Source organism: Quercus lobata, chromosome 9 (genome assembly GCF_001633185.2).
Source record: "Quercus lobata isolate SW786 chromosome 9, ValleyOak3.0 Primary Assembly, whole genome shotgun sequence".
NCBI lineage: Eukaryota > Viridiplantae > Streptophyta > Magnoliopsida > Fagales > Fagaceae > Quercus > Quercus lobata.
This window is the reverse complement of record NC_044912.1, coordinates 5466322-5490610: the sequence shown is the minus strand read 5'-3', so window position 1 is coordinate 5490610 and position 24289 is coordinate 5466322. Positions and strand designations below refer to the sequence as shown.

The 24289-nt window shown below is 32.8% G+C and overlaps 2 protein-coding genes and 1 long non-coding RNA gene across 3 annotated transcripts; all 3 read left to right on the top strand.

Annotated features, from left to right (window-relative positions):
• The first annotated feature begins 205 nt into the window (after nucleotides 1-205).
• LOC115961105 (structural maintenance of chromosomes protein 2-1-like) lies at nucleotides 206-5410 on the top strand. Its single transcript, XM_031080146.1, has 11 exons — nucleotides 206-862; nucleotides 1026-1169; nucleotides 1278-1568; nucleotides 1652-1837; nucleotides 1919-2083; nucleotides 2171-2230; nucleotides 2558-2620; nucleotides 3115-3206; nucleotides 3483-3652; nucleotides 5048-5149; nucleotides 5319-5410. The coding sequence occupies exons 1-11, from the start codon at nucleotides 206-208 to the stop codon at nucleotides 5408-5410; spliced, it is 2022 nt and encodes a 673-aa protein (XP_030936006.1).
• Nucleotides 5411-9086: 3676 nt separating this feature from the next.
• LOC115959647 lies at nucleotides 9087-10500 on the top strand. Its single transcript, XM_031078125.1, has 3 exons — nucleotides 9087-9250; nucleotides 9974-10069; nucleotides 10225-10500. Exons 1-3 carry the CDS (start codon nucleotides 9139-9141, stop codon nucleotides 10317-10319), a joined length of 303 nt encoding a protein of 100 aa, XP_030933985.1. The 5' UTR covers nucleotides 9087-9138; the 3' UTR covers nucleotides 10320-10500.
• Nucleotides 10501-23034: 12534 nt separating this feature from the next.
• LOC115959648 lies at nucleotides 23035-24248 on the top strand. Its single transcript, XR_004084948.1, has 2 exons — nucleotides 23035-23209; nucleotides 23788-24248. It is a non-coding gene; the product is annotated as an uncharacterized LOC115959648 (long non-coding RNA).
• The last annotated feature ends 41 nt before the right edge of the window (nucleotides 24249-24289 follow it).

Here is a 24289-nt window from a genome sequence, read left to right as displayed (position 1 = left end):
GCTAAGTGCAATTGTGATGTGCTATTGGATTTTAGTGTGTACTTAAAGTAACTTTTTCTAAGATGAAGTCAATGGTATATCATTCTGTTTTGCTTACAAAGTTACCAAAGAAAAATTGGTTCTTTTGTTTAATGTCCCACTTTACACACCATCTGAGTATATCATAATTTTTTTTTTTGGTAATAAGATATATATATATTTTATTATGTATTGTTATATTCTGCAGATTGTGGTTGGTGGAAGGAACAAATATCTGATCAATGGAAAACTTGCCCAGCCTAGTCAGGTTCAGAATCTTTTCCATTCGGTGCAGCTTAATGTTAACAATCCGCATTTTCTTATAATGCAAGGGCGTATTACCAAGGTTTTAAATATGAAACCCCCCGAGATCCTGTCCATGCTTGAAGAGGCTGCTGGTACAAGAATGTATGAGACAAAGAAAGAGTCTGCATTGAAAACACTTGAGAAGAAGCAGAGTAAGGTTGATGAGATCAACAAGCTTCTTGACCAGGAAATACTGCCTGCTTTGGAGAAGTTGAGGAAAGAACGGACGCAGTATATGCAATGGGCGAATGGCAATGCTGAGTTGGATAGACTTAAAAGGTTTTGCATTGCTTACGAATTTGTTCAAGCAGAGAGGATTAAAGATAATGCAGTATGTGGGGTGGAACAGGTAAAGGCCAGGATTGCCGAGACTGATGACAATATGGGAACTATGCGGGCAGAAATACAGGAGATGGAGACTGAAGTATCGAAATTGTCGGAGAAAGTAGACGCTATTTCTCAAGATCTTGTGAGGGAAGTGTCTGCACTGAACAATAAAGAAGACACTCTCAAAAGTGAAAAAGAAAATGCTGAAAAGGTAACTGAGTTTCACTTCTCAAACTCACTTTTTTCTTTTGTATATTTTCAAGCTTTGTGTATTTGTAAAAAAAATAAAGGGTTCACATTCTCTGCTCTTTCTGTTCCATAGTATCTCCTCCCCTTCCCCTTTTCCTTGCCAATTTTGTGAATATTGTAATTAGATTGTTAATAATATTGAAGATTTGAAGCATTCTGTGGAAGAGAAGGCCTCTGCTGTTAGAAAGGCTGAAGAAGGGGCATCTGATCTGAAAAAGAGGTTTGAGGAACTTACTAAGAGTTTGGAGAAGTATGAAAATGATTACCAGGTATATATGCTTATATTGTGTGTGCTATTCCATTGACATTGGTACTGCTTTCAGTTGATTGGAAATCAGATTGCATTTTTGAATTTGATTATGTAAAACTATGGTTAGGATGTATTAGCTGGCAAGAGCAGTGGAAATGAGGAGAAATGCCTTGAAGATCAACTAGGTGATGCCAAGGTAGCTGTTGGAAGTGCTGAAACAGAGTTGAAACAGTTGAAAACAAAAATAAGCCACTGTGAGAAGGAACTGAAAGAGAAAAGACGTCAGTTAATGTCAAAACGTGAAGAAGCTGTTTCTGTAGAGAAAGAGCTTAAGGCTAGAACAAGTGATGTTGAAAATGTTAAGAAGGCATTAGAGTCTCTTCCATATAAAGAGGGACAGATGGAGGCATTACAAAAGGTTGCTATGGTTATATCCACCACTTATATAGTATATAAATCTCAATTTAGTCAATAATTCTGTAAATTAAAAAATTTCTTCAGGATCGTGCATCTGAGTTGGAGCTGGTGCAGAAGTTGAAGGGTGAAATACGTAATCTGTCAGCACAATTAGCAAATGTTGAGTTCACATATCGTGACCCTATGAGGAATTTTGATAGGTCAAAGGTAAAAGGTGTGGTGGCAAAGCTTATCAAAGTAAGGGATAGCTCCACGATGACTGCCTTAGAGGTTAGAATGCATGATACATCATTGTTCATTTCATATCTGAAATTTGTTAAGTTGACTCTTACAAATTTAGTGAACTTTCAGGTTACTGCTGGTGGAAAGTTGTTTAATGTTGTTGTAAACACAGAAAATACTGGGAAACAACTGCTTCAGAATGGTGATCTTCGAAGAAGAGTGACAATTATACCTTTGAACAAAATACAATCCCACCTTGTTCCTCCAAGGGTTCAACATTCTGCTGTTAGATTGGTTAGTCACTGCATTAATTTTTCTCCACAGTCTAACATCTTTGTCAGATAAATTGTTCTGGGAATAATACTATTCTTTCAATTTTAGGTAGGCAATGATAATGCAGAACTGGCTCTTTCCTTGGTTGGTTATGAAGAGGAGTTGAAGGTGTGTTTCCAATGGGCCCATTTGATTTGATGTTTTAAGCCTCAAAACTGCGAGCTGCTAATTTTGAATTGTTGATGCATTTTTCTGTGGTATTATTGTTAAATATTCAAGTAATTAGTGGTAAGGTTTGTGATGCATTTTTCTGCACCTAAACAAATTTGGGTGCTGAAGTTTGTTGCATGCATTTTTAAGTTTGTTTGTTTGCTAGTTACAAACAGCAGATGCATAGACTTGTGATCAACTTCTGTACGTTTTCTTTACCCTTTCATGGATGAGTTGAATATACATTTTATCAAATTCTAAAAGTTTGTGTACTGTAAATTGCAGACTGCTGTGGAATATGTATTTAGTTCAACCTTTGTTTGCAAGACCGTTGATGCTGCAAAGGAGGTACGCTCCTTTTTGGCTCTTTTTTCATCTAGGGCATCAATTCAAGAGCTTGATTCAACTCATGGTGGTTGTCCTTGCTTTGGTGATGGCATGTTCACATCTTTTATTTGGTGTTCTAGTAGTCCTGACAAAAATTCTTGACTTTCACATTGTTATTCAATTTTAAAAAATTCTTTTATTTGTTTCCAAATCAATCTTAAACATGGTTGGACACAAGTGTTGTGACCTAAAGTGTCTGAAATGCCAAATTATCTGATGTTTCCCCTTCTAATCACTGTCACTTTTAATGTTATTGTTCTTGGTACTTTTTGAGAAGTGTAAATGAGGTAATCATTATAGGTTTTGTATCCAGCTCTATTGGACATGCTTTTCTGATGATGCCTTTTAATTAATTTATTTATTTTTAAAATAGAGATTTCTCAATCATTAGTTGCACATTGCATTTTCTTATGGCTTTGCCCAACTTGGCTTGCACTTTGTTGAATGTTTCATAGGTTGCTTTTAATAGGGAAATTCGCACCCGAAGTGTCACTCTTGAAGGGGATATATTTCAGCCAAGTGGTCTTTTGACTGGTGGAAGCCGCAAGTAAGTCACTATTTTTCCTTGTGCTCTAGTTGATAGTTGTCTCAGGCATTCTTAAATTTATTGCAAACATTCTCCATTCTCTCTCTAATAAGATTCATAGGTTTCCTGACTAATTATATAGAACCAATATTGTTCTTTTGCATGGTTTGTGTGCTTTGCCTACGAACTCAAAGGTATTGTTATTTTATGCTTGTTAGAATATGCTTTCAAGTATTTGTGTCTTCTTCTTTATAGATGTTCTAGATGGCCTTTTAAAATAACCATTTGTTGCTTTAGGGGTGGTGGTGATTTGCTAAGGCAACTTCATCATTTGGCAGAGGCTGAATCAAAACTTTATGCACATAAGAAAATGTTGTCTGAAATTGAAGCAAAGGTAGACCTTGAACAGCCTATCGTCTTTGTCAGAATAAAAGTTTCTTGTGATTATCAGGGAAATTTCTTTATGCGTACACTTTTAACGATGTGTGTTACATTTCGGTCTTTGCATTGATTGTTAATTGGAGGAATCTGAGTTCTCCAATTTCTTTTTGACATGATTAAAGACTTAAAATTATGTGGGCCATATGAGTGCATTCATATCCTTGATGTTTGATATATTTATCCATGACAAATGCATTTTTCTTGTTCTAAGTAGAGTTGGAAACAGTTTGCAATCAAACAGTTTGCAGTAAACATTTTCACTAGAGAATTGCTCTACCAGTCACTTGTCAAAATAATCCTTGTTAGCATGCAAAAGAAGTTTAGCGAGACAAAAAAAATGCCCTTGTTGCTGAACCTGCTCAGAAGTTAATAGTTTCTTTGCTGTATTGTCAACTACATTCATAGAGATATACACAATGGCTAATGATAAAGATAATGGTAGAAATGTTTTTTAATGTGATACATTTATGAACCCATGCTTTATTTGTTCTTGGTGTCTGGATTTGGAAGCATTGTGTGCCCAGCATTGTGCATTTTTTATTGGGATGCAGAATGCAAAATATATGCCTATCTTCACAGTTCGCTTTTTAGTGTTGGAGTGCAACACTCATGTCAATCCAACAATATTTCGTTGGGGTTGAAGACATAAATTCTTAGTTGTCATAGTCTCATGTAGAGCCACATCTTGTGAAAGGCATGGCAAAATTTGCAGTATTGAAGCGCCAATTAAGCTTAGCAAGAAGAAAAAGGTTTCTGCCCTTAGCTGTATGAAGGCTGAGCCCCCCTTCACTTTTAGGCCGGATAATTTTCTGCCAGCCCATCCAATGCATTTTCTTGATCAACTCTGAAGAGTCCCATAAAAAATTTCTATTAACTTTATCAATGTTGTCTAGGAGCTTACCCGGAAGGGCATTGCATTGCATGACATAAGTTGGAATGGTGGACGAAGAAGCTTGGACGAAAAAGTATACTTAATAGTTAATATATCTTTGATATTATTATCTTAAGGACCTTAGTTTCATATGCTTTTTTATATTTAAAACTAGTGATGTTAGAGATACTACAAATTTCTTAACAAACTAGTATGTTAACTTTTAAATATATAAAAAAATAAAAAAGAAGCAGTACATGTCCAAACAAAGAACAAGCTGGTCGTTGAAGTTAATCAAGAACATATATATAACAGATTTCATTATAGTTGAGCCAGAATGAGATGTAACTGGTAAGCAATCCAACAAATTATCCAACCAAACCCTAATCAACACTAACTGATTATTGTTATTCTTTTTTTCTTTTTTTTTGGGGGGGGGGGGGGTGGGTGGTGGGAATCCAAAAAAAGAGAAGTCTTATAAAAATTTTCATTTAAATGTGGTAATTTTAAAATGTTTTAATTTTGCAACGTTATTGTCTTGTTCTTTTAGAGGTGAAGAAAGGTGGCGTGGTGCTTCCAACAACACCAATTCCTGGAACTCATTTTGGATTAGGTTATGGTTATGATGAATCCAAAAAGTCATCAATTCAAGGTATTTGGAATTAGAGTGTATATATATATATATATTTTTTTTTTTTTTCTTGTAATTCTTGCATATAATTTTGTATGCTTTTTATAGTAAAAATAAATTGATAGAATTTCTAATATCTCTCTATTTTCAAAAGCCTTAATTTTGCAGTATTATTGTTTTACTCTTTCAGAAGCGAAGAAACATGGAATTGTACCTCCGTCAGGACCAAATCCATTCGCCTATATACCCGATAGGCCTGCAGTCCTGGGTAGTCGAACTTGAGTGCTTTCTTTGCAATCCATATATGTATGATAACGTTTGAGATATGTGGCCCATGAATAAAAGGAGTGAATGAATTAATTCTCTGCCTCCACTACGTACTTGATGATTTAATAAGCTACAAACCTTTGACATTACAAGTTATTAAATAAATATAAAAGAAAACATCTCTACCTTCTTGATGAAACAGTCACTAGCAGCTATCCAATCTGAAAATTCACGCCATGTGACTTGTGATTATGGTAGCTGCGACGAACGTTTAGTGCACATTATTGTACCTTTGGAATTCTATTAAACTATTTTCATATAAATATGGCTTCTCGAATTTTGTTGTTGTTGATAATTTAATAGTTACAACAGCGAGAGATGATTCAAACTTTGGATGTCATCATAATATTTATTTGCAATTGTAGCTATCATCGCTAAACTCGGACTTTACATGTGACCAAAACATCATGGTAAATGACTAAAGTTATTATCAATTTTACTACAAAAAATTTATAAAATAATGTGCTAATGAATATACTAAGAGTATTATAGCTCAATTTACACTTCCTAAAAACTTTTGAAATTATGTGCAAACTTCTGAAGTCACATAAAAGCAACCTTTAAGATCCTCAAAATAATTCAAGAACTCCAGAACCGTACAACCCAAACAATGGCCCAAATATCATGGTGCTTATTATCTTTTTGTATCGGATCATATTATCTCTACTGTAATTCCTCAATTAGTATAATTTTGCAGGCCTCACAAGGCAATGTGGCCATTTTGTAGAAATTTGATTTAATTATGTTTTTGATTGTGGTCTAGTTGGCCCTTTTGGAGAAACGGAGCCTTAGAGTTTTTTTTTTTTTTTTTGGTGAGAAAAGAAGCCTTATTGATTTTGAAAAAAGCAAATAAAAGGCCCCACAATAATATTAGTGCGCTTCTAACGCGATAAGTGTGACTTATTTTTTTGTAGAGTTCAATATATCAGGTTGGTTTGGTTCCCTTCAAACTCTTCTCAGTTATTTAGTTAGCAAGGGCTAATTTTTTCTTTCTTGTTGCATCGTCCAGTTTTTTAGATGTTGTTAGGAAGCTTTCAAAAAACTTATATAGCAAAAAACAGTGCTAAGGATGTGTTTGAATATCGCTTATTTTGCTGAAACTAAAAAATTATTGCTGAAAATACTATAGATAAAGGTAAAAGTTAGTTGAATAGTATCGTAAAGCCCATAAATAATAGTAAAAAGTGCCGTAGACCTATAAATAGTAGCAAAAATAAATTAAATAGTAAAATAATTTTAATTTATAATTCATTCCCAAAAGTACACTTAAAGCCTTGGAAAAAATTACCTCCCCCTCTGGCGGGGCAAACTAAACAACTTTGTGAAACGATAAAGTATCCCACTTTTGCATTAAAGGTTTAGATTCCAAGCCTGACTAATATTAGATGCTTAATATTAACTCTTTAAAATACTATTCTAATTTTCAATCTTTCTTATAGTTGTTCATATGGTAAATTTAATTATATAACCATGTACTTAGGCTATATCACATTCAAGCTACTGAGAGCTTTCCATTTTGTAGTTACCTCTATTATCTGGGATGGTGAAGTATGTAAAAAGGAACTCTTTATATATAGCAGGAAGCACGCACGAGTGTACTGATTGGGCCAGCGCACCCGAGTCGGATACGCACGAACACGTTGTGCAGCTGTGGACGCGACTGCATGCAAATCCGTGGCTGAACTTTTTTTCTTTTTTTTTTTTTTCGATTCGGGCCTAAACAGGCCCTGAATCGGTGTTCAAAAAAAAAAAAAAAAAAAAAAAAAAAAAAAAAAATGAAATGCACTGGAGGAAGAAGAGAAAAAAAGAAAAAGAAAAATAAGAACAAGATGAGAACAAAAGCCTGAAATGCACCTGAAGTTTGAAGTGACTACCTTTCCACGATACAGAGGTAGCAGAGAAACTAAGGGTCTGTTTGGATAGAACTTATTTTGCTGAAACTGAAAACTGAAAACTGAAAACACTGTAGCAAAATAATTTTTAAATGTGTGAATAGTACCGTGGGACCCATTTTTAATAAAAAAGTTATTAAAAAGCGAGATTTGTGGGTTCTGTACACTATTCACGGGACCCACAGAACTAATAAAAAGACTGAAAAGTCAACAATTGCCGGCTACTGTTCACATGAACAGTAGCCGTTGTTCCCTAAACGAGTGCGGAGCAGCAGGGAAATAAAAAAAAAAAAAAAGGTGAAGAAACGTAAACGCAAATGTAAAAGCTGGATCCAAACTCAGCCTAAGAGTGCATTTGGGAAGCGCGTTTTGCGCTTCCCAGACGCACGTTTACGTTTCAGAATTTTTTTTTTTTTTTGTCAAGCCCTAACTTTTTGACTTTTCTTGTGTGAACAGTGCTTTTATGCACTGTTCATGGGTCCCACAAAATATACTTTTCAGCAACTTTTTCATTAAAAATGGGTCCCACGATACTATTCACACATTTAAAAATTATTTTGCTATAGTGTTTTTCAGTTTTCAGTTTCAGTTTTCAGTTTTCAGCTGTATCCAAACGGACCCTAAAAAAAGAAAAAGAAAAAGTAATATAAGAATAGAGAGAATGACTGATTGGGTATGTGAGAAAGAGTGGCTAGGTGGAAAAGAGTGGATGTGGTTTAGTGGTCGAGTGGTTCACATGGGTGGGTTTGGGAATTGGGAAAAGTGAATTTCAAGAAGTTTCCTAGTTTCTAATTACTCAAAATGTTGACTTTATTTACAAAAATGCTATTAATTTTTTTTTTTCTTTCAAAAAAGCTCTGTAATCTCCTTTATTCTGATTCTCTTTTTAAATTAGACTAGTTGTAGACCTATGTGATACGTGATAATAGATAATTATTTTTCTAAATTTTGTTGTAGATAATTTTGTTCTCCCCAAAAAGTTAAACAATTTCTAAAATTATTTTATCTTTCTAACTCTGTCGATATATTATTTTATTATTTTGAATTGTCTTTGATTGGTATTATTCCTTTATGAAGTGGTCCATATTATTCCAAATTATGTTATAGTGCACTATGTTTTTCTATTTTTTTTTCCTTGTGCAGTTAAACAACCAAGTTAGGTCAAGAACAATATTGTTGGAATTTGGATATACTTTATTGGATTCCTTTAAAAAAAAAAAAAAAAATCTTTTGCTTCTTTATGGAAGAAGATTTAGTCATACATTTTGGTGGAAGTTCAATGCAATCAATGACATTCTAGAAAAAAGAAAAAGGAAATGATGCCATTGAAAATGGTTTTATTCAGCAGTAAAAAGTTTACCCGTGATAGATAGTGATGCAGAGGACTGGACATCCATATCTATTTTTAATCATGACTAAAGCTAATTGGTTTGTATTTTTTAGCATAAAGTTTTGAGTAATGCTATAGACACAAAAAAACCACAGCAATTTCTCAATGTTTTTAGATTAGCATGTCAAAAAATGTAAATAGGAGAGTGTAATGAGTACATAAATGAGTTGACAGGTTAATTTAAAAGTGTTGTGAAGTTGTTGTAACTTTTTATCATTTCCTTAGCCTTATTTTTCCAAGTCTTAAATTGACTGGGCAAAATAAAAGTAACTTTCGGTGAGATAAGAAAGTAGGAGGCAAATTCCTCTGTTCTTTTTAGTAGAAAGGCAAGTGATCTTTGGACTATATGCTTTTATAGCCTATAATACCATGCCCTAGAGACAAGCCCATGTACCAAAACGATGGCCTCTAAGAAGTTCGTCACTTGGGGATTTCTCTTCATTTTGATGTTTCTGTTGGTCTCAGAAGCGGCATCCAGGAAATTACTTGAGACTTCTGAGCTTGGCAATTCAAGTAACTCTGTTCTTATTCTTGGTTTTTATTTTCAGTTTGCTTCTTTATATTATTCTCATTTGATTAAGATGAATCGAGTGAAAAAGAAAATGAAATAAGTTAAGCTTATTTGCTTTAAAGCTATTTTTGGTGGATTAGAGTGGAAACACACACACTCTCTCTCTCTCTCATAACACAGGGTTAACAAAATAAAACAACTTTGTAAATTTCAATAGAAATATTATTACGAGTCAATGATATTTCATACTCTTATAGAAAGCGATTACTATATTTTATGCTTGGATATATTTAATTGTTAAATATCTTGATATTATTTTTTTTTTAAGCGCCTTTCATATACTTCTTTACATTTCAAGTTAGTGATGTTAGAGTTACTACAAATTTCTTATCAAACTAGTATGTTAACTTTTAAATATACAACAAAAAAAAGCAGCTCATGCCCAAACAAAGAACAAGCTGGTCATTGAAGTTAATCAAGAACAAATATATAACAGATTTCATTATAGTTGAGCTAGAATGAGTGGTAATTGGCAAGCAATCCAACAAAAACCCTAATCAACACTAACCAATTATTGTTATTCTTTTTTTTTTTTGGGGGGGGGGGGGGTGGGGGGGGGTGGGTGGAATCCAAAAAAAGAGAAGTCTTGTAAAATTTTTCATTTAAATGTGGTAATTTTAAAATGTTTTAATTTTGCAACATTATTGTCTTGTTCTTTTAATTAGATATGCAGAAAGGTCCGGTGCTTCCATCACCACCAAATCCCGGAACCCATATAGTAGGTTATGGTTATGATCAATCTAAAAAGTCATCAACTATAGGTATTGGAATTAGAGTATATATATATATTGTTTTTTTTCCCGTAATTCTTGACACATTATTTTGTGAGCTTTTTATTGTAAAAATAAATTGATAGAATTTCTAATATGTCATTAAAAAGCCTTAATTTTGCAGTACTATTGTTTTACTCTTTCAGAAGCGAAGAAACCTAGAGGCCCTGTAACTCCGACAGCACCAAATCCTCGCGCCTTTATACCCACACCACCTGCAGCTCCGGGTAGTCAAACTTGAGTGCTTTCTTTGCGATCTATCTATCTATATATATATATATATGATAACGTGTGAGATATGTGGCCCATGATCAATAGAAGGAGTCAATGAATTCTCTGCCTCCACTACTTGGTGATTTATTAATAAGCCACAACACTTTGATGATATTAGGAATTATTAAATAAAAAAAGAGAATTTCGATCTACCTTCCCTGCTCTATCGAACACTAGCATTGGCATTACTACATGTAGTTCGTGTCCGATCTGAATTCACTTGTGAATTTGTGATTATATTGGCAGTGACGCACGTTTAGTGCACATTATTGTACCTTTGGAATTCTATTAAACTTTTATGGCCTTTAAAATTTTGTCGTTGCTGATAATTTGATACTTACATTGACAGCGAGTAGGGATTCAAAATCTGAATGTCATTGTGGAAAGTATTTGCAATTGCAGCTATCATTGCTAAACCCAGACTTTCCATGTCACCAAAACATAATGAAAAATGCCTAAATTTATTATCAATTTTATTACAAAAAATGTATAAAATAATGTGATAACCAATATACCAAGAGCATTATAGCTTAATTGACACCTCCTAAAAATTTTTGAAATCATGTGCAAACTTCTAAAGTCACATAAAAACAACCTTCAAGATCCTCAAAACAATTCAAGAACCCCAACAATGCCCCAAATATCACGGTGCTTATTATCTTTTTGTTTAAAATCATGTTATCTCTACTGTAATTCCTCAATTCGTATAATTTTTGTTGGCCTCATGAGGCAATGTGACCATTTTGAAGAAATTTGATTTGATTACGCCTTTGATTGTGGTCTAGTTGGCCATTTTTTAACGAGTACAATCTATTGCTGTGATTCTCATTCTCACTAGAGTTACTGATTTAGAATAGGGCAGATAAAATGCTCCACAAACACAATACTAATAGTGTGTTTCCAATGTGATAAGTGTCACATATATTTTTACAGTGTTCAAGATACCAGGTTATTAAGTTAGAAAAGGGCTAATTTTTCTTTCTAGTTGCATCGCCCAATTTTAAGATGTCGTGGGAAAGCTTTCAAAAAAACTTATATAGTAAAATACAGTACTAAGTTAAGATTTATATAGCAAAAAACCAGTACTTTGTTTCTTTTTCGGTAATAAGACTAGAACATTGTAATTAGACTCATTGGTCCCAGATTTATGCAAATGAGATGTTGTTGGAAAACTTGAGATATCAATTTTTTGTTTATGGTTTTTTTTGGGCACCCAATGTTCTAGGATTTCAATAAGTCACAGGTATAAGAAGATTTCAATCCACATTTGCTTCAAAAAAATTTCTCATTTTCTTGGGTTGGGATTATCTCAGAGTTTTCATATTTATGACCCCCCAGATTGAAGCTCATTGTGTGGTCTTTCAAATGAAACTTAATTCGAGTGAATCAGACATCGTTTGACACATTTTGACTGATGTCAAACATAACTCAAAGATTTCTATACTTGGCCAAAAGAGGAGTTGCATATTGTGTAACTTTCATATATTCACGATACTCAACTTGATTCAAATTCCTCAACCCAAATCCCTGAAGACTCACTCTAGAGCTTCTTTAGCTAACACATGAGTAGAATGATTACAAGCATATATAATTTATCAGATCGAAAATAACATTCCTAAAATGTGAAGCTGCCCATTTAATATCTTCTTCTAGAACACCAAATTCTGATGAACATGGCTCAGGTTGTTGCTGTGCAGAACAAAGCCGTATGAAAGTTAATTGCCCTTCAGTTGTAACTTGTACTTTATGGCCAAATCGGCCATTTACTGCTTTTCGTGGAAATTATTAGGAACATACCACTATTTGCAAAATAAGTAGCAATATATCACTTTTTTGAAACTCGAGTTCATGAAACTCGAGTTTGCTCTGTAAATCGAGTTTTAAACACTCGAGTTTCATAAAAAAGCTTGTGCTGACATGGATTTTTTTTTTTGAAAAGATGTCACATGAAACTCGAGCTTGGTAAACTCAAGTTCCATGCAACACAATACTTGAACTTACCAAGCTCGAGTTCTTTGTAAATACAAAACTCGAGCGTATTGCTCTTTTTCTTCTTCTTCTATGGTACTCGAGTTTCCCAAGCTCGAGTCCCTTGTAATATGGAACTCGAGTTTGGTAAGCTCGAGTTCCTTATACTTTTTTTTCCCGATCATTTGAACGCACAAGCATATGTTTTTATTTATTTAAATAGAAGCATTGTAAAATATAGAAATTTCAACACACTGAGAAGTTTAAGCTACATATTGTTACTTTATCAATCCTGTTCCGATAGAAGTTTAAGCTTAAACTTCTTTCGGTGTGCCCATGACTAAAAATGGAGTGAGATTTTTCTTTTACATCTTGTTCTAATTTCTCATTGTAACCCCCAATATTTTAATCAATTTGACCATAACGCTTCCGAGAAGTTAGAAATTGATGAATGTGTTAAAAATGAATGAACAAGGGGTATGAGTGGCCTAAAAATTAATATTTTGAAATCAAAATTTCTATATTTTACAATGCTTCTATTTAAATAAATAAAAACATATGTTTGTGCGTTCAAATGAAAAAAAAAAAAAAAAAAACTTATTTTTATGTTTATGTTTATTTGTAGATTATCGGGAAAAAAAAGTATAAGGAACTCAAGCTTACCAAACTCGAGTTCCATATTACAAGGAACCCGAGCTTGGGAAGCTCGAGTACCATAGAATAATATGCTCAAGTTTTGTATTTACAAAGAACTCGAGCTTGGTAAGCTCGAGTATTGTGTTGCATGGAACTCGAGTTTACCAAGCTTGAGTTCCATGTGGCATTTTTTCAATAAAAAAATCCATGTTAGCACAAGTTTTTTTTATGAAACTCAAGTGCTTAAAACTCGATTTACAGAGTTTCATGAACTCGAGTTTCAAAAAAGTGGTATATTGCTACTTATTTTGCAAATAGTGGTATGTTGCTAATAATTTTCGTGAAAAGTGGTAAATGGCCATTTTGGCCGTAGGGCTTTGCTTATTGTTGTTTATTTCCAAAGGATTACAAAATTCATAAAACAACATTGATTAAAATGTGGATGGCTCAAGGGTTCATTAGGTCTTCAAGTCCAGATCAATGCTTGGAAGATATTGGTCATAAGTATTTTATGGATTTGCTTTGGAGATCATTCTTTCCGGAAGTTGAGGAAGATGAGAGAGGTAATATACTACAATTTAAAATGCATGATCTTGCAAAATCAATAGCAGCATCTGATAGCACCACTCTTTATTCAAAAGGGGAAGATATTCATGAAAAAACAGGTCATGTATCATTTGATAGAACGTTTCTCTTATCATCAGGAATTCCAATCTCGTTGAATAAAGCAAGCAAGATAAGAACATTTCATTTGCCAAGTGAATCAAGATACGAATATGTAGGCTTGGATGAGTCAACTTGTAATGCAATTGTTTCAAGTTTTAAGTTCATACGCTATTGCAGTTGTTGTTGGAGCTACTGCAACTTCTACTAGAGCTGTTGCAGCTTTTGCTGGAGCTGTTACAGTTACTATTGGAGCTGTTGCGGCTTCTGCTGGAGCTATTGCTAGTATTTTTGGCTAAGTTTCCTCTTTTGGAAAGTTATGTGTTTAGTCTATGGTTTTATTACAATATAATTTTGGTAAGTAATAAACTAGTTGGTTAATATTTAAAGAAGTTTTAGAAATGTAATTATGGTTATTTGTGTTTTGACCAAATCTTGGGGAGCAAGGAGAGCATTTAATGCTAGATATGAGATATTAATATAGACTAGTCGCATAGCCGCACGTTACGCGTGATAATTTTTTTAGGATGGTCTCATTGAATATTTTATTAATACTATAATTTTAGTTATTAACCATTGGTTTTTCATTAGTTTTTAAGTTAATAAAAACCTTAAATATACATTTTTTTTACCTTTACACACACACACATATATAGTGAATCTTTACACATACCTTTAAAAAAACTCTATATATTCCACTTTTTTGGATGCGTAAAATTATAGACTACTACTCCATAATGATAGTGGCTTGTTAGTTTTTAGACCCCTTAAAAACACAATTGGATTAACCTAGGTAATTAGCCAAGTTGTTACTTAGTCCAATTTAACAAATACTAGGTTATCACAATCAAAACAATCATATCATGCAAAGCAGCGGAAAGATAAATAACACAAAGATATGATCACCCAGGAAACCAAGCGGGTAAACATCTGGGGAGGATTGGACCTAGCTATCCTCAAGGTAAACTTGAATCCACTATCTTGAAAGAATCGAAGTTCATACAATAAGACTTACAAGCCCCCACGCTCGACTTCTTATTGCTACCCACCAGTAGAACTTACTGACACGACCACGTGCAAGCTCCGAATCCACGGACTCCTTCTTTCTTGGATTCACCACCAGATACAAACACACCCGCTTGTGTTTCTTTAAGTTTCAATGGCAGCAACTGAGTTGATCATCAAGGTGTAGATAAAATCTCCTCCTTGAAAACCCTAAGTTTGTGTAAAGGAAAGCTCCTTTAGATCTCACAAGAGATTTACACAAACAGCAATATGAACAACAATACAACTCTCTAGCAACCAAGACTTTAGAGAGGTTTGGGTACAAAACCTTAAAACCAAAAGAGACACAAGAGGCACTCTAATCTCTCTAAAAATAACTTCAAAAAACGTTCTAAGGTTTCCCTTATATATAGGAGAGTTTTACTTGAACCCTAATACGTTTAAGTAGAGTTTGGGCTGAATTGGAACTCTGCAGAAAAATAAATCTGCACATGGTTCAATCGATCGAGTCTAATTTTCGATCGATTGAGCCTTGCAGATTTAGTCCAATAAATTCTGCAATCACTCGATTCCAATTTTACAACTAAACATACTTTGAGCAAGCCTAAACCTAGACTCTATGTTTTGATCATGGTTTGCCAACATAATACAAATTGAAGTTCTAATACATTAGTTCCTAATTTCTTAGAACCTAACATGGCTAATTAATTATATATATATATATATATATTTTAGTGATTTTATTTGTAATGCTTCTTACCATTATCATATATTTACTAATTGATGATTTGCATAATAAAGACGATAAATAAGAGGTAGCATTGTTCATTAGATTTTCGAAAGTAATAGTGTATGAAAATTATATATATATATATATATATATTATAAATAAGGTTAAATGAAATGACAAAAAATGGATTTTTAAATTTTCTAATTTTATTTCTTATGTAATTTCTACTACTATCAACGAACATCTCATTTTTAGTTATGATTAATATGGTTTCCATAGCTAGAGTTTGATTAGTTTTAAATTTAAATTTAGTACTATGATTGTATTTAATTGTTGATTTAATTTTTTAAGTGAATTTAACGGTTTATGTTACTACACTGTAAAGTTTTTAATGTTCTCCACACAGTAATCTCTATTTTATTTTTTACTTCTCCTTACAACCTCTTTATTTTCCAATCAACGATTACTAATTAACGTTTGGTTTTTTTTTTTCTTTATCTACTCTTTATTAATTTGTATTGGTTTTTTTTATACCATCTCTCTCTCTCTCTCTCTCTCTCTCTCTCTCTCTCTCTCTCTCTCTCTCTCTCTCTCTCTCTCTCTCTCCATTGGCAATCTATCGTTTTCCAAAATTTGATGATGATTCTATGACATTAAATATGTATTATTAGTTGTTTTTTTTTAATTTTTTTTTTTTATATTTAAATTTAGTGTTTCTAACTTGATTTGTTTTGTATTTCATTCTTCCTTTGATGCATTGGGTGTGAGAATGAGTATTTCCCTAGCATTACTCCACTTAATGTGGACAATTTTTTTATTATTTTATTTAGGCAAAATATTATATTTTAAATTTTTTAAAATAAAAAAGGAGTGGAAATATAAATAATTTAATGATATATATGGGGGATGTAGCTGAATTTAAATGTTAAATAAAATGATATGAGAAAAAAAATTAAAATAAAATACATAACAATAAACACTAACTTATCCAAATAATTCTATGTAATATAATAATAGTACATTCTTATATACTATTTTTAATTATTTATAATGCAATATGATAATATTTAACAATCAAAGTCATAAAAAAATAAAAACGTAAAACCCAAAACTAAATCCCATCAACCAAAATAGAGTTTTAAAGAATACAAAACTTTATCAAGCTAAATTAGAGGTGCAAGAAAAATAAAAATAAAAATAAAAATAAAAATTCACCAAAAAATTGAGGGAGAAAGAGTGGGAAATAACCACTTTTTTTGTGAGAGAAAATTATGTAAAGAATGGAAGAGTGAATGACAAATTTATACCAAAAGGATGATAATAAAAAGAAACAAAATAAAGGAAGATAAAAGGAAAGAGGAAGAGTGATATCAAGATAGAATGTTTGGGGAGATGAAAAGGTAAAGAGAAGGAGAAAAGTTGGAGAAAGTATAAATGTTAAAAAAAAATGAGTACAATTTGATAAACACAATTTTCTTTTATTTGAATTTAAGTAAAATATTACATCTTAAATTTTTTAAAACAAAAAGAGAGAGAAAATATAAATATTTTAATGATAAGGAGGATGTGGTTGAATTTCAATATTGAGTAAAATCAAAGAAAAGGAAAAAATAAGAAAAATTAAAAGATATAACAATAAACACTAAATTATTCAAATTATGCTATGTAATTGAATAATATTTTATTTTTATCTACTATCCTTAATTTTTATAATGTAATCGGATAAAATTTAACAATCAAAGAGCAAAATAATAATAATAATAACTTAAAACACAAAACTAAATCGTATCAACTAAAATTAGAGTTCTTAAAAACACAAAAATTTATCAACCTAAAGCGGAGTTGCAATAAAAAATAAAAATCCACCAAAACATTGAGAGAGAGAGAGAGAGAGAGAGAGAGAGAGAGAGAGAGAGAGAGAGAGAGAGAGAGAGAGAGAGAGAGAGAGAACCTTTTTGTGAGGAAAAACTATGCAAAGAATGGAAAAGAGTGACAAATTTATAGTAAGAGGTAAGAGATAAGAAGTGACAAATAAAAGAAGATGAAGGGAAAGATGAATAACAATATTAAAGTAGAGGGTAGTGGAGAGATGAAAAGGTAATGGAAGAAGAAAGGTTGAAGAAAGTGTAAATATTTGAAAAATAAGTGAATGTAAAAAAAAAAATTATAGGAAAATTGGAAATAAAAAAGAAATATATATATATATATATATATATATAGATGTTAAAACTGACAAGAATGAATATGTAAAGTCAATAATCTATTTATATATATATTATTAAAAAAATAGGAATAAATAATAAATAATAATTATGTGGCAATTGACGTGGTGATAAGGTGGCGCAACAGGAGCTTAGCAGTAATAAATGTCACGCTTTAACTTTTAGTAATATATAGATTTAGCCATGTGCTTGGGATTGATTTAAATGAAAATAATAATATAATTAATATGAAATGATAAAATTACATTTTTAAACTTATATTATATGATGGACATTAATTTTTATGTAAAGAGCATGGAGAGTTTTATCATTTTAAGTGTTATGTGATATGAGCGTCTTACCAAATGTTACCTATTGCACACTGACTCGTCATAGTTCAGGGATTTGGGGAAGACATGCCAAGCAACATGTTTTCCTTTATCAACTTGTTTTCCTTTATCAACTTTGAACCATTGGAGTTTTATTGAACATACTTTTTGGCTCTCCAAATCATGACTCCCAAAATTCCCCCGATGAGACTCATGAGCTTGGATCATGAGCCAAAATGAGATGATGTGCTATGAGCTTGAACCATGGGTTTTGACGCATTTTTGTGTGTGTAAATATAGGCTCTTTTGGGCTTTAAAAAAGATTTTCCCAAAATTCATGATAATGTTGATGTGGTGCGAGTTGGCAATGAAATAAAGCCATGCGGTGTGAAAAATTTGTCCTCAACAGAGAGTTTTTTATAATTCAGAAGTTGGGGATGAGGGATTTGGAACTTGGACGTTGCTTTTAGAAGCTTTTAGAAAAATCAAAGTGTCAATTAAAGCTAAAAGACTCTTGGCATATATCTTTAGTTTAAAACTAGTGTATAACCCGTGCATATGCAAGATACAATTAAAAAAAAATTACAATTACACACATATATGGATTCAAATTATATTCTCTCTTTCTTTTATTTTTTTATTTTAATTTCTTTTGGATATACACGAGTTTACTCTTTCTTTTTTTCTTTATTAAGTTTTTGATAATTTATTTATATTAGACCCTTTGTCTTTTGCACCTCATTAACTCACTTAGAACCCAAAAAAAAAAATAAATAAATAAATAGGACACGTGACGCAAATTAGACAACAATTGGAATTCAATTTTAAACCAAATTGAATTTTCTCTCAGTTTTACCTAATATACACACACATAGATCTCTGTAATTCCTTTCTTTTTACTTGTTAATTCATTATCCATATGTACTTGGTTGAAAAGAATGTGTAAATCAAGCTTCATTTGAGAATTTTTTTTTTATGAAATATCTTGATTCAATCTCTGGCTCTCTACAAATCACAGATGTATGCATTTGATAATTTGGCTTGCGAAAAAAATTAGGGATCAATATCTTGGCCGCTTACTTATTAATAGTTAGCTCCACTTATGGAACAAATTTACATGCCTCTTAAATTACCAAAGTATCTTTATGATTAAAATTTATTCTTAATATTTTTTTTTTGAGAAGAAAATTTGTAGTTAACATCTTCTAATTGTCAAATTCATTTTTCTTACCCGTTTCTATTTGGTGGGGAAACACAATTTTGTTCCTTGAACTTTGCACTAAAAGCTCTAAAATTGAGCCAATTGATTTCAGTTGTAATTAATGTTGATTAGTTCAAGGTCTAGAGACGCAGTGTGCCCTTCTTGCCAAGAAAAGGCACCATCCTAGCTTAAAAAATCTTTATGCCTTGCCGAGGAACGATTTGTGCTTGATTTTTGATATATGACTAGTAGGTATTGTTGTTATCATAGTATGTTCCGCAATCACTTCAAGTGAAATAGATGCGACTATTTTGAAGATACATCCATAAAACTACATCTACATATTGTGGGGTATCTTATTCTAAATTAACACAAAAAATTATAGAAATAAGAAAATGTGAATAGCACAATTAATAATTTAATCCCTAAACCAAATGGCAATCGACTGAAACTTGTGTTTGGGATCCACTAAGGCTAGTCTGCCAGACCATTCAAAACAACGGCCCATGGGCCTATTAGTGCATTCACTGGATTACTTGGATTGGCCCATTAACCCTTCTCTTGAACGATGGTGGGCACTCTTTCACTCCCTCAACTTTTGATTGTGGATATTTTTTTGGCTTGTTTTAATTTTATTTATTTTTTTACATATCATTGGTTTTTTCCCTGTTCTTGATAGAAATCGAAGTCCAAATTTCTTCATTGTTCTCTTCAAGAAATATAGAGTTTAATGAAAATATTTTGGTTTCAACAAGTTAACAACTCAATAATTGAATAGGTGATGTATCTGGATGGCCTTGATTTCTAGTTGTGTATTAGAATAGAGTGAAAATTGGCACTTAAGGTCTGTTCGGATACAACTTATTTTTGCTGAAAACTGAAAATTGAAAATACTGTAGCAAAATAATTTTTAAATGTGTGAATAGTGCCGGGAACCCATTTTTAATGAAAAATTTGCTAAAAAGTGAAATTTGTAGGTCCCGTAAACAGTGCACGGGATCCATTGATGTGCATTGTTAACTGAAGAATAGCCACTGATGTGTAGGAATGGCAATGGGTCGGGTTTTTGCATACCCGGACCCGACCTGCGGGCCAAGACCCTCGACCTGGACCCAGCCCGATTATTAATCAGGTTTTTTTCTGGGGCCCAGACCCTCCCCGTGGGCCTTGTTTAGCCACTTGGGCCCAAATCTGGCACAACCAATTTTTTTAAGCCCATTAAGATTTTTTGCCAAATTCAAGCCCATTCAAGCCATATATGGCAGCCAATTCAAGCCCATTAAGATTTTTTTGTATTAAGATTTTTGGCATTTGGGCCACGTTATATGGCAGCCAAATCAATCCAAATCATAGGTTAATTATAAATCAATAAATCACCCGTTAATTATACATCTATAAATCAATAAATCATAACTAAAATCACCAGCTAAACATTAAAAAAAAAAAAAATCCAACAAGTCCAAGAACTAAGTATCACAAGTCCAACAAGTTCAAGAAATTAAAAAGCTACAAAACAAATCCCACAAGTCTAAGAAATTAAAAAGGCTAAGAAATTACAAAATGTCTTATCCTCTGCAAACCAACAAATTAAAAAGGCTAAGAAATTACAAAAGGCTAAAAAGGCTTAGAATAATTACAAACCAACAAATTAATCCAACAAGTCTAAGAAATTAAAAATGCTACTAAATTAAGACAAAGTGTGTTTACAATGCTCAAAAGATTGCTTAAAATGCCTTACTAAACGGGCCCTAAAAGTTTAAACAATGCTAACAATAATGCAAGAAGCCAAGAGCAAAGTTGATAGCAGCAAAAATAGCCAAATACTACTATTTTTCGAAATTATTAGTTTTTTATCACTGTTTAAGAAATATTTAGCAATATATTATTTTTTTGAAACTCGAGTTTGTGAAACCAACCTTTCATGTTAAAATATTTGGAGCCTAACTTATTTAACATGAAAGATTAGTTTCACAAACTTGAGTTTCAAAAAAGTGACATATTACTAAATATTTCTCAAATAGTGGTAAAACACTAATAATTTTGAAAAATAGTGGTATTTGGCTATTTTTGCCGCTATCAACGTTGCTCTTGGCTTCTTGCATTATTGTTAGCATTGTTTAAACCTTTAAGCAATCTTTTGAGTATTTTAAACACACTTATACACATTTTCATACACTTTTTCATCCACACGTATATCAAAAACACCCAAGCAACATTATTCAAACTCTTCTATCAAATACTCCCTAAAGCTGCAAAAGAAATTAGTATGGATACTTACCACTTGCGCATGAATACCAAACTTGGCTAACCAGAAGCTCCAAATCTATAGCAGTGGCTAATAATTTCTCGTCCTTTGAGCATAGGGCGGTAGGGCCCCTCTGCATTGAAAGCAAACAATGGGAAAAGTGTTTCCCTGCATTATTGAAGCTTAAAGCAATGGCCGCTGTTATAACAGTTAACTTGCTCATTATGTCAAAAAGTTGGAGCTATCACAACGTTGCTTTTAGCTTCTTGCATTAGAGCATCCACATCAGTTGGTGGATACTCTTCTATAATACAAAAACTTCCTCATTTTACACATTTTGGCCAAAAAATCTCCCACATCAGCTCATGTAAACCTGTGTAAAATCATCTAAAAATTTCCATGAGCTACAGTAATTGTGCATATATACACGGCTACTGTAGCTCGTCTATACATTATTATAATAATTTCTGATTTCGCTCGTTTTTTTTTCTCTCTTCTCCATCTGCACAACCAACACCCTCATCATCATCTGCTTCTTCCTCTGATACACACACTCCCACAGTCAAAATCAAAAATCAACCACAAAAATCAAAAATCAACCACAAAATCAACAACAAAATCACCCAGAAACACCACAAAACCAAACACATCCACACACGGACACACCAACGGAGACAGAGAGAGTGGATCGGAACTTGTGGCAGATCGGAGTGCTTGGATCGGCGTTCTTCTCGCCGTGCTTGGAACGGAGACAGAGAGAGTGGATCGACGCTTGTGGCGGATCGGCGTGCTTGGATCGGCGTTCTTCTCGCCGTGCTTGGATCGGAGACAGAGAGAGTGGATCGAAAGTTCTTCTCGGCGCCGTGCTCCCTGCTTGGATCGGAGACAGAGAAAGTGGATCGGAGTTCTTCTTGGCGCCGTGCTCTCTCCTTGGATTGAAAGTTCAGAATGTTTGGATTAGAGAGGAGTGAAAATCTTGGAATAGAGAGGAGTTTCACAGAAACTCTAGAACAGAGTCTCGTGAGTGGAGAGTGGAGAGAGAAAGAAATCGTAAAGAAAATTGGTATGGAGAGATAGAAGAGAAAGCGCCGGTATGGAGAGATAGAAGAGATAGCGCCGGTATGGAGAGGGAGAGACCGGGTAGAGAGAAAGAATTCAGAAAATGGGTATGGAGAGATAGAAGAGAGAGAGAAAGAAATCAGAAAATGGGTAAATATGATAGAGAGAGAGAGAAAGCGCGTATAAAAAAACGGGTAATGGGTTAGGTGAAAAATAATAAAATAATTAAGAAAATTGATTATTTAAATAAGAGAAATGATAGAATAGATGAATTGATGTGGGTGTTTTGTAAAAATGATAGTGTAAAATAGAAAAAGTAGGTTTTTGGTGTAAAATAGACGGAATATTTTAGACGAGCTGATGTGAATGCTCTTACTGTTTGCATTGTTTACTTTAAACTACAATTGAAAAATGCAATTCAGGTTGTAATTCTCAAAAAAAAAAAATTATTTATAACTTTATTGGTTTTTCTTAAAAAAAACATAATAATAATAATAATAATAATAACTCTTATTTTCATATGCTATTAAGCAAGCAAGGCTTTTAAAAATTTTACTTAACCCATAATCAAAGAAGACTCTGAATGTTCTATAAAAAAATAAAAAAATAAAAGGAAAAAGAATAAGACTCTGAATAAGATAAGAAATGAGAGGAACTGCTCTTCGGTTATATATATGCTACCATGTCCTAGACAAGCTTCTATGTGCAAAAAACAATGGCCGCTAAGAAGTTCATCACTTTGGTGGTTCTCTTCATTTTGATGCTTCTCTTTACTTCATCAAAAGTGGAATCCAGAGTAGTAGCCGAGGCTTCCAAACTTGGTGGGTAAATCTGCCCTTTTCCATGGTTTTTACGTTCTGTTAATTTGTTTAACGTTTCAGAAAACGATAAAGTTTCATTATTTTCTATTGATGATGTGGATCAAATAGAGAAGAAAATTTTGGTGTTCTTTTTCTTTTTCTTTTTGTTAGAACTCTTTCCGACAATATATGCAGAAAGAAATATATATTTTTTTGATATAATATAGAATTTTTACTTTAACTTAATCTAAGTATATATATATATATATATATATATATATACAAGCGTGTGAAGCTCCATTCTAAAGACTTGAATACCGACCTTTGTCTCAAGCATTTATATTTGTGAAATGAGCACCGCACCAAAGGTACGCGGTGGTGTAGAAAGAAATTTTTAGGTGGGTTAGAGTGGAAAAACTTCTGAGTTTTTTTTAATTATTATTATTGGTTAATTAATCGTTTTCCTCATTTATTATTATTCTGAATTTAAAGCACCTAAAATCGATATACTTAATTTTGAAAGTCCTTGATCATATGGCATTAATCCCATTTACTCTCTTCTACATGTGTGTATTTGTTTCTTGCTCTTGCTCTTTCAGGTTCCAAGAGTCGGAAACTAGCAAGAGGACCAGTACCTCCGGCGGCTCCAAATATTCCAACTCACCCTGCGGGCCCTGGTGATCGTAAACATCGTCCGTGATTGTGATCCTCGCTCTATAAGCGCCTTAACGTTCGAGGTGTGTAGCTCATGAATAAAAGGAGTGAGGGATTTCGGCTTCTACCGCTTGCTGTTTTATTTTTTATTTTAATTATTTAAATTTGGCATTGTACTAGTTATCAGTGAAGCACGGCTAGTCCCGCATATGCTTCTTCGATAAAAAATAGAATACAAAATAAAGGGCTAGTGTCATTTTGGTAAATTGGTAATATTTTGTGTATCCACTCCAGGACCTTTGAAATTATTTATGCATGTGATGTCCTCTCAGTATATATTACTGATTAGAAAAGGTACAAGAACACGAATGATATTATTGACATTGTTGTAAAGATGATTCTCGATTCCAAGCCCTATAGTGACCATCTCATCTTTGATAGCCTAAT